We start from the raw sequence: 14,358 nt of genomic DNA, 5'->3' as shown, positions 1-14,358 counted from the left end.
AAGAAAGACATTTTTTATTAATATTTCCTTAATTTAAATAATTATTTAAATAATATTTAATTTAAATTTTAAAAAATACTCTCAAAATAGACCTGTTCATGAGTCGGACTGTCCACTTAGGCCCGAAGATCTGGTCGAAATTTGAGAGAGTTTGGGTAAAATAATTAGGTCTGAAAATAAGTTTGGACAAAAATTAGGTCCATTTAAAATATGGTTTGGATTGGCTCAGACCGTTTTTAAGTTTATAATACTTTATATTATATTATTTTTATATATTATGTAATTTTAACTATATTAAAAAGATAAACATATACAAAGTAAACAATATCGCTCTAATGTAAAAATTAAAATAACGTTAAGATGACTATACAAAAATTTTCAATAAATAAAAAATTAATAATTTTATTAAATATTGAAATAATATAATATAAATATTAAAAAATTTAAAATAATATGAATAGTTCTAAAATAAAGTAAAATTTTAAACTTATGTTTGGAGAAATATATTAATATTGATTAAGCACCACCCCGACCATCACGTCTGCCGCAAACCAACATATCTATTGTTTCCATTTTTTAAGGTCAATTGCATGACGTTCTTTTCTAGTGCTAATAACCACCAAATGTTTGGAACTTGTAAATGCGACACTTTCCTTTGAATTCAATCACTTCAAAGAAGCGTCCACTTTATCTGTTCAACTTGAAAATCAGAAACTCAACCAACAATGGCGATTTCGCTGACACTCTCAAAATCTACTCTTCAATGTTACGAGACACTCATGTTCATGGCAATAGCTTTACTTTCCCATTACTCTTCAAAGCCTGCGCTTCCCTTAATTCTCTTCATGATGGTACAAAGCTCCATGCCCACGTGCTTCAGCTTGGTTTTCAACAAGACATCTTCGTACAAACATCTCTTCTCGATATGTACTCGAAATGCTCTGACTTGGCCTCTGCACGGAATGTGTTCGACGAAATGGTTATGAGAAATGTTGTTTGTTGGAACACTATGATTTCTGCTTATTGTCGTTGTTTCCGTGTGATGGAAGCAATGAATTTGTTGAAAGAAATGTGGGTTATTGGTTTTGAGCTGAATGCTTCCACTTTTGTTAGTGTTATAGCTGCTTGTACTAATCTTCGACTAGGCTTATCAATGCACTGTTGTGTGTTCAAGCTTGGGTTGCTACATTGCGAGATACCTTTAGCGAATTCGGTTGTGAATATGTATGTTAAATTTGGGTTAATTGATGATGCTCGTTCTATTTTTGATACAGTGGATGAAAGATCGATCCTTTCATGGACTACTATTATTGGTGGCTATGTAAGTGTTGGGAATGTTGGGGAAGCATTCAATCTTTTTAATAGAATGAGACAAATGGGGTGTGTTAGTCAAGATATGGTGCTGTTTGTTAAGATCATTTCGGGTTGTGTGAAATCTGGGAATTTGTTATTGGCATCATCAGTTCATTCCCTTGTTCTAAAAAGTGGATTTCATGGTGAAGCTTCGATCGATAACTCGGTTCTTAATATGTATTCAAAATGTGGTGACATTGTGTCGGCTCGACGAGTTTTCGAAATGGTAGACGAGAAATGTATTTTCTTGTGGACATCAATGATTGCAGCGAATACTCAGCATGGTTACCCTGCTGAAGCATTGGATTTATTCAAGAGTTTATTAAGAACCGATCTTAAACCAAATGAAGCTACCATTGCCAGCATACTCTCTGCTTGTGCTGATTTGGGGTCACTGAGCATCGGGAACGAGATTGAACATTATGTGAAATTGAATGGTTTGGCGTCAAATCAGCAGGTTCAGACCTCATTGATTCACATGTACTGTAAATGTGGGAGGATAGACAAGGCAGAAGAAGTATTTGCAGGAGTGTTACATAAAGACTTAGCTGTTTGGAGTTCCATGATAAATGGTTACGCGATTCACGGAATGGGTAACGAGGCTCTGAAACTATTTCACCGGATGCAGATAACCAAACCGTGCAGCCTAGATCATGTTGTTTTCACAAGCATATTATTGGCTTGCAGTCATTCAGGGTTGGTAGAAGATGGGTTGAAGTACTACAAAAGCATGAAAGACGATTACGGAATAGAGCCCGGAATAGAGCATTATACTTGCTTGGTCGATCTCCTTGGACGAGCTGGTCACTTTGACTTGGCTTTGAAAACCATCCAAGAGATGCCTCTGCAAGTAGAAGCTCAAGTTTGGGCTCCATTGCTTAGTTCATGTAGGAAACATTGTAAAATCGAACTCGGCGAATATGTAGCCAAGAAGTTGTTAGATTTAAATCCCGGAAACACCAGCAGTTATGTTTTGATGGCTAATATATATACATCGGCTGGTAAGTGGAAGGAAGCAGCTAAAACAAGAAGCATGATGAGGAATAAAGGATTGTTTAAAGAACCCGGTTGGAGCCAGATCGAGATCAATGGCTCGGTACATGTTTTTATGGCCGGAGATAGATCACATCATCGGTCTGCTGGAATCTATGAAAAGTTGAATGAGCTTAATACAAAACTTAAAGAAGCTGGATATGTTGCTGAAACAGATATGGTAGTTCATGACTTGGAAAATGAAGAGAAAGAGGAGTCTATGAAGGTTCATAGCGAACGATTGGCTGTCGCTTGGGGACTTATCGGTACTGAGCCGGGAACTACTCTTACGATCATAAAGAACCTACAAACTTGTGGTGATTGTCACTCGTTTTTGAAGTTTACTTCCAAGGTTACAGGCAGGCATCTTATTGTAAGAGACGGACAACGGTTCCACCATTTTCAATTGGGTTCTTGTTCTTGCAAGGATTTCTGGTGAAGCTCTTGGGACGATTTAATCTTTGTCTTGAAATGAACGTGGTCTCTGAAAAGACATCGGGGTATTTAGTGGACAATGGCAATGCGAGGAAGGCTCTGTTAGTCATTTGGTGCTTGTGTTATGTTGGGTTCATAATTTAAGCATTATAAATTGCTGAAATTATCATTCTGGTTCTGCTGTGAAGGGATACCTCCTATGTTACTGGGATTTGGATACGAGTGTCTATACAAATATCTGTACGGCACAAAAATGTTTGCATGGTTTTTAAAAATTGTAGTAAAAATCAATTGAATAAGATTGAAGCACATTTCTCATCACCAAGGAAATGAATTTGATGATGGTTTAATTTTTCTTTTGGTGATCACCTTCCTTCGCATTTGAAATAATACTTTGTTTATTGCTCTTTAATTATGAGGGACATTGAGTTTGGGTGAAACGATTGAAGGTAAATGGACAGAACAGAAGCGATAAGCTTGCTCGATAGAATGATGAATAGTGTCCATCCTAATGTAGTGACTTTCATTTCTTTAATCGATGCATTATGCAAGGAAAAGAGGATCGGATAAGTTATTACCATGATGGAACTAACGAGTCACTCATAATTGGAGTGTGCTTACTGTTCTTTATTTCGAAAAACATGGAGATTGTGGTGAAACAAATAATTATGTTTCTAGTTAAATCGACAGAAACGGCAAGCTTGCTTTGATATATGATGAATGAACGAGTCGGTAGTGAGATTTAGTTCTATAATCAATCCTTTATACAAGGAAAAGATGATTAAAGAAGCCATTATTACATTGAATTGTCACCTACAATTTAATGCATGGATTGTGCTTATATCAAGTTTTGGATGGCACAAGGATTCATCCAGCCACAAAATGGAGAAGATCTAGCATATGCTGGCCATGACCTTGCATACTCTGTTGCCAGTGTTGCATTAATTGAAGTTATAAGCTTCCATTGTTTTGTAATCCCTAGTCAATTAGTCACTTACAGTAACAATGCATGAACATGTTTGATATTGTATTTACTTCTGCAGTATACCTTTGTCATGTTTAAGAGCATTGAAGTTTGTTCTTTGGTAGAAGAGAAATTGTAGTTTTGAATTACTCATTGTAAAGGGTGCCATGAACATGTTTAGGTGATTTTGATTTTTGACTTATTGGTTTTCACTTAAAGAATTTAAAATTAATCTAACTTAATGATTTAGTTTTTAGTTTTTACCACAACAATTAAAATGAATATTTTAATTTTTTTACTGTAATTTTATAGTAATACTAAACACTTAAAATTTTAAATTAATGTCACAATAATTTTTAAAAGTGTATTATTTTCCAAACTATGGTTCTGTTTGGTTTAAAAAATATTTTCTATTTTATTTTCATTTTCAAAAATTATTTTATTTTTTGAAATTGAAAAACATGTTTGAGAAATACAAATAAAATTTTGTTTTCAATAATAAAAATATGCATGTTTTGAACCAATATTTAGAAATAGAATTACAAATTTTAACATTTATAAAGATTAGAACCAGTATATTAGATTTAATATTTGAAAAATTGGTAAAAAAAAATGTTTTTAGTTTAAACTAAACATGTCTATGGTCGGGCCAAGTCAAGGCCTAAATTTAAAATTTTTAATAATTGGGCTCAAGCTTGGTCCAACCAAATAACGTATACAACTATTTATAAAATATTAATATATATTATTTAATATTAATATATATATTGTAATTAAATTTAAAATAAAAATATTTAAAAGTTAGGCCCAAAGAAAAAAATCTTTACCGAAGTTGGGTCGAGCCAGGCAAGCCATCCAATCCATGGACAAAAAAAAAATGAGCTAACTATTTACAAATATGAGTAGATTAGGTCAAAATTTTAGGCTCGTATTTGGAGTCAAGGTGGACTTGGGTAAACATAAAATATATTAATTTCATGTCTAAGCCTAGCACGAACTTGACTCGACCCGGTTCATGAACATCTCTATTTGATACTTATTTTTTTTACCTAGTTGGTATTTGAACTTGTATTCCATCAACGAGATTAATATCTCTTCAGTAACATCAATAATTTGTGTTTGACGTGGCACTAATAATGTGGCATATAGTAATATCTCAATATGTAACATGAAAAACATAAATATAAAATTTTAAAATTATATAAATTAATAAAAAATAAAAATTATCATATTTAAATAATCATTTATCCCGATTTATTCTTTTATGTGTTTTAAATAATATTATATATTTTTAAATTTTTTATTAAAAAAATCAGTTTTTTATTTATTTATAAAAGATCCACTTAATAAATTGGAAACAACAAAATAATAGTTTTGTTTATAAAATATTTATATTTCATCGAACCTCAAAAAATATATATATTACATGGAGGATGGAACTATTATTATGCTATTATTACTAATAATATTATTTAAGTATAATAAAATATAATTTTGTTAAGCAAAAAGATAACCCGTAGGTATAAAATATAATCAATGCATGTTAGGTGATAATTAAAGTATCCACTTACCTAATTTTTTTAATAAAAATGTAAATAAACAATAAATAGAACATGGAAAGTGGGACCATGAAATTTTTTTATTATTTATAAATAGTTAAAAGATTGTCTTTTAACTAATTTTTTTTCTCTGTAAATCTTGGGAGAATCTTTTTGCAGAAAAAAGAAAACATAAAAGTTATCCCACTAGAGACCTTAAGAGACCATGCCTTGTTTTTTTTTTTGTCTTTTAAAAAAATTATTATTTACTATGTTAATGGTAGTTTTTTAAATTTTATAAGTGAAATTAAAAAAATATCATGTATTTTATTTATTTTTTAGTTTTTAAAATATTACTTTAGAATAAATAATAAATTGGCTAATAATTAATGCGAGGAAAGGTCTAAGATAATTAAAGGGATATGTGAGGAAATTGAACACCTAGCAAAGCAATTCATCTGGGGATCCAATACAGGAAAGCGTAAAATGATGTTGGTTGATTGGAGCTCTATATGTTAACCATGTTCGTGTAGTGGCTTAGGCCTTCGACACCTGAAAGACCAAAATACCTCATTCTTGTTAAAATTAGGGTATAATCTTGTCATCAGAAAAGAAAACATATGGGTTAGGATCTTAAGCTCAAAATATGGGATAAGAGAGAGGATTCTCGAAGACATTAAGAAACAGAATTCCTCAACTATATGGGGAGTGATAGCAAAGGTTTGGCCATTGTTGAGAGAAAATCTATGTTAGTCCATAGGAGTAGGAGTATCAGTTCGGTGTTGGGAGGACTATTGGGTCCCGAAAATAGGATCGTTAAAAACATATGTATCTCCCACGGATAGGCCGATCAGAAGTTGTTTCCTTAATGATATGGCAACAGAGGATGGAGCTTGGGATCTTGAGGCCTTTAAAGAATGCTCTGATAAAATCTAGCTGGCCTTGATAAAATCTTTTCGATATGTACAACAAATGGAGGTTTCTCGATTAAAAGTGCATACCATATATTAAAAGCAGTTACATGGGACGAGAAAGATACTAAATGGAGGATTGTTTGGAAATATCAATGACCACACTGCGTTTGTTTCTTCTTATGGTTAGTTTGCATACAAAGATTGCTTACCAACCAGGAGCGTGTTCGAAGGGGCATTGGATAGAGTGTGTTATGTCCAGAATGTTAGCATCAGATAAAAGATATTTTACATGTCCATAAGGACTGCCCAACTATCAAAGATGTTTGGAAGTACTTTGTGCCAAAAAACCGCCAAGCGCGGTTTTTTTTCAAGAAATCTCTTAGGATTGGTTAGGATAAATTTGGGAAATTCTGGGTAGCTGAAAGGAATGGGGTCCCTTGGTCCACGTTATTTGGTTTGTTAGCATGCCGCGTATGGAAGAACATGAATCTTTTTGTGTTTCAAGGTCTATCTTGAAGCTTTATAAAATATTAAAATATATCATTTAATATAATATATATTATAATTAAATTTAAAATAAAAATATTTAAAAATTAGGTCGAAAGAAAAAAATCTTATCGAAGTTTTAAGCTTGTATTTCGAGTCAAGTTGGACTTCAGCAAACATAAAATATATTAGTTTCATGCCTAAACCTAGCACGAACTTGACTCGACCCGGTTCATGAACATCTCTATTTGGTACTTATTATTTTTTACCTAGTTGATATTTGAACTGATCTTCCATCAACGAGATTGATATCTCTTCACTAACATCAATAATTTGTGTTTGACGTGGTACTAATAATGTGCCACGGAGTAATCTCTCAACATGTAACATGAAAATTATAAATATAAAATTTTAAAATTATATAAATTAATAAAAATAAAAATTTTCATATTTAAATAATCATTTATCCCGATTTATTCTTTTTATGTGTTTTAGATAATATTGTATATTTTTAAAAATTTTTATTATAAAAGATCAGGTTTTTTTTATTATAAAAGATCCACATAATAAATTGGAAACAACAAAATAATAGTTTTGTTTATAAAGTATTTATATTTCATCGAACCTCAAAAAAAATAATATGTATATTACATGGAGGATGGGACTATTATGCTATTATTACTAATAATATTATTTAAGTATAATAAAATATTATTTTGTTGAGCAAAAAAGATAACCCGTAGGTATAAATTTTAATCGATGCATGTTAGGTCATAATTAAATTATCCACTTACATAATTTTTTAATAAAAATGTAAATAAACAAAAACAAAATCAATGAAAATGAACAGAACATGCAAAGTGGGACCATGAAAATTTTTTATTATTTATAAATAGCTAAAAGATTGTCTTTTAACTAAAATTTCTTTCTCTGTAAATCTTGGGAGAATCTTTTTGCAGAAAAAACAAAAAAAACATAAGTTATCCCACCAGAGACTTTGAGAGACCATGCCTAGTTTTTTTTTTTCTTCTTCTAAAATTTTTTTATTTAATATGTTAATGGTGGTTTTTTAAATTTTACAAGTGAAATTAAAAAAATTATCACGTATTTTATTTATTTTTTAGTTTTTAAAATATCACTTTAGAATAAATAATAAATTGGCTAATAATTAATGTCAAGAAAGGTCCAAGATAGTTGGGCTACTGCAAACTGAATCGAGTGAGAAAGGTTCAAATCCATCGATGATTAGGGTCAAGGTAATAAGGGACTTTCGTCTTGCGGTGAACAATGATCTCCAGATGACAACGCGAACAACCCTTGCTTCGACGGAGCCTAGGGAAGAGAAGCAATAGGGTGCGAGAGTTGATGGGCACTCGACCATTAAGATGACGACTGGGAAATCGGGGGAGTCAAGGCAGCGGCGATGAAATCTATTCGAGGGTTGCTCGTCTGGTTAGACCTCGCTCGGGGCTTGAGGAACTGCAGGAGTGTAACACCCTTAACCCGTATCCTTCTCCAGAATAGGGTTATAGAGCATTACCGGAGTTTACAAATTAATTTTCTGACATTTCATTTCATCAAGCATTCATATTTATAACCAATCAGAATCAAAACATTTATGAGCTAACATTAACCAATTTAACTTATACAAGTCATTATAACCAGAATCAAATCATCCAAAATTTCCAATAGAACCAATGGATAATGTGATATATCTCCAACAAGCTTCCAACCCAATCGAGCTTCCGATAATCATTTCAAAACATCTAATAATTATACCTATTACCAATAATAATTCAAGTCCAATAATAAAACACACACATATATAATATTCATTACCAAATAGCATTCACTTCTATTAAAATTATACAAAATATAGTTCATACGAACTTACCAGGCTAAATTGCAGAAATAGCAAAATTCAGGGACATTTTGGAAAATTTCTATTTTTCTTAAATTTCCACCCAATCTTGATCTAAATTAATATTTCATTCAATTTACTAATTTAAATAATAAAACAATTCATTTCATGCAATTTGGTCACTTTTTGACTTTTTTACAAATTTACCCATAAAGTTTCACATTTGTTCAATTTAGTCCCTGAACCTAAAACATGTAAATTGGTCATTTTTAATGAAAACTCATGCTAGTTGAATAATCATATATTTTCCTCCTCCTCCTCTCCATTCCACATCCTTAATGCATATAACATGCTTATAGGTAACATTATCTATAATTTCACCATTTACTTATACATTCATTCAAAGCTGTCCACTTGAGTCATAGTCACTAAATTATTTATATCTTGAGCTACAGAACTTCAAATTAAGATCCGTTAATTTTCTATGAAACTAGACTCACATATCTTCTTACTATAAAATTTTCAGAATTTTTGGTTTAGCCAATAAGTACAGTTTATTCTTTAAAGTCATCCCTGTTCTGCTGTCTGACAGTTCCGACCCTTCTTCACTAAAAATTAATTATCTCCTCGTACAGAATTTGAATGATGTTACCGTTTATTTATATTAAAAATATACTCATTAAGGATTTAAACATATAAATTTAAGCCTCTAATTATTTTTCTCTAGTTTTTTATGATTTTCCAAAGTCAGTATAGGGGAACCCGAAATCATTCTGACCTTATCTCACACTATTATATCTCATAATTTACAATTCCATTGCTTACATCGTATCTTCTATGAGAAACTGGACTCAATAAGCTTTAATTTCATATTTTTTTCATCCTCCAATTCAATTTATACGATTTTTGGTAGATTTTCAAAGTCAGATTACTGCTGCTGTTTCAAAACTGTTTTAGTGTAAAATGTTGATAACTAAATTTATAACACTTTCCTTTCCTTTCTCTTCAATATTTTCCATCACTTTCTCTTATTTCCCTTTACTAACATAACAAGAATATAGAACCTTATATAATGAAACTCTACCTTAACATTAATTTCCTGCTTTTTCAATAATATCAAACTCAAAATTATATAAAAATCTTGATGTTCTTACCTTATGCCATTGATTTCAATCTTTAACTTGATTTTCTCCCTCCTCCAGCTTCTATTTCTTGAATCTAACTTGATATTAAAGCTCCCCATAGTCTCCTTGTTATCTTTCTCTCTTGATGGATATGAAAATTCTTTTGATTTCTAGGTGAAAATGGTAAGTTTTTGGAGGAAGGACCAAATTGTAAAGAAAGCAAAACTTTTCTTCTTTCTTTCTTCTCCTCACGTTGGATGCATGAAATATGATGGGTTGGTTGTTTTTTTTTCTTTCTACATATATATATACTAAATAAATTAATAATAAAATAATAAGATATCATTTAAAAAAATCAGATTAAAATATTAATAAACTAATATTTATTTATTTATTAATATAAAATATCTCCAACATCATCATTATCTTCTAGATTTCTCTCTCTTTTAATTGACCATTTTGCCCTTTATGATCTTTTAAAATTCCATCCTTGAGTCATCACTTAATTTGGTAAAATTATAATTTAGTCCCTCAAACTTCTTCACCTTTTTCAATTTGGTCCTAATCCATCCATTTTTCTTAGTTTCTAGATCATTCCACCCTTTAAATATTTACACTATTGGTCCTTCAAATTTTTCATATTTACACTTTAACCCCTCAAAATTTGAGTATTTACTCTTGGGTAACAAAACTTTTCTCACTTTTGCAATTTAATCCTTTCTTGAATTAATATGTCATAATATACTTTCCAATGTTGACATAACTCAATTACCCTTTTTATCACTTTATTTCCTTAATTTACCATATCAGGGATATTATCTTACTTTCTTACTATAGTAATTTTCGGGGTATTACAATTTCATAGCTAGTTAACCCTTCTAGCTTCTAGAATTCAAATTCTACATTTTATACAAATAGGTCCTTTCCTTAATTAATCACTAAATTTTCATATCAGTATTTTCATGTAACCTTCCTATCATAATGCAACCCATGTTATAATTTTAAAATAATTTTTTCGTCGAATTTGTGGTCCCGAAACCACTGTTCCATCTAGACTCAAAATCGGGCTGTTACAAGGAGGAGATAGTGACCCTGACAAAAGGAGTCTTTGACTTAGGAGGACATTCGGTGGTGGTCTTCAAAGAAAATGGCCAACCTAGGCTTTTGACAAGAGCAGCAACAAGCGGAGCTGAAATTTTGGGGTTTAGATTAGACCATAGTAGCCTAAAGAATTGGGGGGAAGAATAGTGTAGTTAAAAAATAGTAATAGTAATAATAATAAGACCATAAAGGAGAAAGGGAGTCCATTTAAGGCCACATCTCCTAGAGTCCTTTTGGTAGAGTCCGTTAGTAATATCACTGAGCTTCTTCAAAGCCAGTTGCAATATAGTTTGGCAACAGAAGAAATGGGTGAGCCTAAAGTCGTGCAAGCTAGTGGTCGACATTACGTAAAAGGAATGCTCTTTTTATTTTCATTAATGATTTCAGAATTACTATATTTATTTGGAATTGTCAAGGGTGGGTGAACGCGAAGTTTTTGCATATTTTCACAGAGTACAACATGGACCACCGACCTGATGTCGTTAGTCTAATGGAAACAAAAGTTAGAGGTGATAAAGCAAATGGGATAATTGCAAAATTAGGATTACAATATTCGCATCAAGTTAAGGCAAGAGGCTTTTCAAGCGAAATTTGGATTGGATGGAAAAATTTAGTGCGCCTTAAGATTGTCCAGAATCATCCCCAATTCATTTTGACATAGGTTTCCTTCAAGTGCCTTGCACGGATTACTTTAATTACGTTTTGTCTATGGTAGCCCAAATAAAGCCAAAAAAGGAGTACTTTGGGACGCATTAAAAAGAACCATTCCTACTGACATTGTCCCTTGGATGGTAGTAGGGGACTTTAATGCTATTATTTCAAAAAGTGATTAAAAAAAAGAGGGTAGTACTGTTGGAAAACAATGCACATTCTTTGGTGATTTTGTTGAAACAAATGATCTCTATGATCTAAGATTTAGAGGGCTATCATTCACATGGCAGAAAGAGAGGATCTTTGAATGATTTAATAGAGTGTTGGGGAATACTTCTGATGGGTGTCGAATCCACCAATATAAACCTACGCCTTAGTTTGCAAATTATGCAGTATAGGGAGTAGGGTCGATCCCTCAGAGACTGGTTTACTGTAAATTGTTGCTCTCTTGACCAGATTTATGTCGGGGCAGCTGTCGTGCCCAAGACGTTCGGGGGATAAAAATTCGAAAACCTGAAATTAACAGAAAAATAACGTCAAAAGTAAAAGTTGAAAACAGAATAATAAAAACTGTGAAATAAATATTAAGAAAAATTTAATTAGAATAAGCTCAGCTTTAGGCACGAATTTCCCTCGTCTTTGAACCGATCCTCGAAATTGGATGAACTCCTCTTTTCCAATAAGCTAGTTATAGCTACCAAGGACGCCTCGGACACCAACTCTTCCTTGTGTAAATTAGTTATGGAACGTCCAATAACTAACTCTTACGGATCGAACAACCACGAAACGTTCGTGATTTAGAACTCCGGCAGCTTTGCGTTCTAGAAGAGCCTAGCTCGAACCAGTGCCCTCAACCGCGTGGGGCATTCAAATCCGGTTACTACTTCCCTTAACGGAACCAAACAGCTATCTCCACTTGGCACGCCAATGTGTTCACAGAAAACCGATTAGAAACGTTCCTTTCGGAATTCCAACTGTACGTCTAATCACACTAAATCAAATGACGTCTTTTTTGACTTAGTGTTGATCTGACTTTATGAGCTGACAAAATCATACTCTTAATCCGGAGAAGTAATAAGTACTGGAATTTTAGGAGTTAAATGGGCTCGGGTTCGTAACTCACGGGTTTTGATGAGGTTAATTTCGGCCTAAAGCTGAAAATGGGTTTAGTTGGCTAAGGTTTGGGACATGTTGGTATTTGATAAATTAATTAAGGTAAATGGGTGAAAAGGTGGGTGATGTGATTGAGTATGGGAGTTGGAATATATTAAAGTGGGGTGGTTGACTATTTGGAAAAAAAATTGAAAAAGGAATTGCAAATGGTGATTAGCTACTGGAAATTAAAATTTGAAGGAAAGGAAACTAAAGAAACAACAAAGGCTACGTAGGAAGGAGAGAATTGAGAGATAAAAGCTAAATATTTTTTATTGATGAATTGATGAACAATACATGCTCTATTTATATTAGAGGATTACTAATTTAGGAGCCAACTAGTCTAGAAAATCAAGGAAAAATAAAAATATAAATATTCCATGACAAAAAATATCCCAAAATAATCTCCCCCACTAAGTCAACAAAATTTTCAGCTAATTAATATTGGAAAGATTCTATTTTGGCCCTCCTTCTTTGCTTCTTTCTTTAATTTGGCCCAATTGTTTCCTTTTTCTTCTATTTAGCCCCAAATTGTATTCCTGCACAAAATTCAATAAATATGGCAAAATTAGTGATGCATTCTCATAAATATACCAAATTAATTGCATAAAATATGTAACTTTAGTATTTAATCAAATCCCCCTACTTAGCTTATGCTAGTCCTCGAGCATTTTGTATGTATCTGCAAAAGGAAAAATTTTCTCCGAAATAGGACTTGACCCCCATGATTTGCACAATTCAACAATTTAATCCTAGCACATTAACATCTCAAATAACCTAACCTAAGAAGTAAGTAAATATATTTCAGAATTTATGAGAGCTTGATAGGCTTACCTTTCATTTTATTATTTTTGTACTTAGGGCATTTTCGAATTTTTTGACGCGAGACATGATGACAACCTAAGCACCATGTTCCGGTTACTCAATTCAGACATCTCTAAGCGGGTTATTTCGCCGTACTCATGATAACTTGTTAGCAGAGTGAGTGCAAAGAAATTGGGTAGCCACACGAACCTTTTTACGCGAGATGTAATGACAACCCAAGCACCACGTTCCGGTTACTCAGCCCGATGTACAACCCCAATTTTTCACTCTTAACATTCGTATCAGAGGAGTATTTTTTTATTTTTTATTTTTCTTATTTTTTTTGTTGAAAAGATTTAACATATGATAAAAGGTAAGCAGTCAATCAAACTCATAATTCCCAAAAATTTCTTACCCACTAAGTCTAGGTTATTAAAAAGTTTCATGTGTAAAAATTAAATAGCTAAATAGGTCAAACCATAAGTGTACCATCCCAATTTATCAAAAGAAAAATTTTAACTTTTACCGAAAGCATGCAAAAATAGCGATGACAGATAAGCAAATTAGAATCAATTTATATTTTCCTCCCCCTACTTATTTTACATTGTCCCAATGTAATTTAAAAAAAAGTAAAGATAAGTAGGAGAAAGAGAGAAAAAGAAACTCCCCATGTATTTCAATGTCGTGGAGGTTGGTCTCGTAGGTAGAGTGGGCCTTGGCTGAAATAAAAAGAATTTTGTGGGTTGACATGTAGAATTTAATTTTGTCTTGGAATGTTTTCCTACAAAAATAAAATAAAATAGTAAGAATAAATAATAATAATAATAGGAAAAATTTTCAAATTTATTAGCTAGGCTATAAACTCGAGAAATAAATTATTAAAAACCAAGATTACGAGATTTGGTAAAACAGTCGTGATAAATGCACCAAGTAAGTTCCCAGG

The 14,358-nt window shown here is 32.1% G+C and overlaps 1 protein-coding gene across 1 annotated transcript; it reads left to right on the top strand.

The window, feature by feature from the left end:
• Window positions 1-527: 527 nt before the first annotated feature.
• Window positions 528-3,175, top strand: LOC107935563 (pentatricopeptide repeat-containing protein At4g21065). Its single transcript, XM_016868191.2, has one exon. The coding sequence runs from the start codon at window positions 641-643 to the stop codon at window positions 2,822-2,824; it is 2,184 nt and encodes a 727-aa protein (XP_016723680.1). The 5' UTR covers window positions 528-640; the 3' UTR covers window positions 2,825-3,175.
• The last annotated feature ends 11,183 nt before the right edge of the window (window positions 3,176-14,358 follow it).

The sequence above is a fragment of the Gossypium hirsutum genome, chromosome D02 (genome assembly GCF_007990345.1).
Source record: "Gossypium hirsutum isolate 1008001.06 chromosome D02, Gossypium_hirsutum_v2.1, whole genome shotgun sequence".
NCBI classification, from domain to species: Eukaryota; Viridiplantae; Streptophyta; class Magnoliopsida; order Malvales; family Malvaceae; genus Gossypium; species Gossypium hirsutum.
Note: the sequence above shows the minus strand (reverse complement) of the source record. Positions and strands in the feature narration are given on the sequence as shown.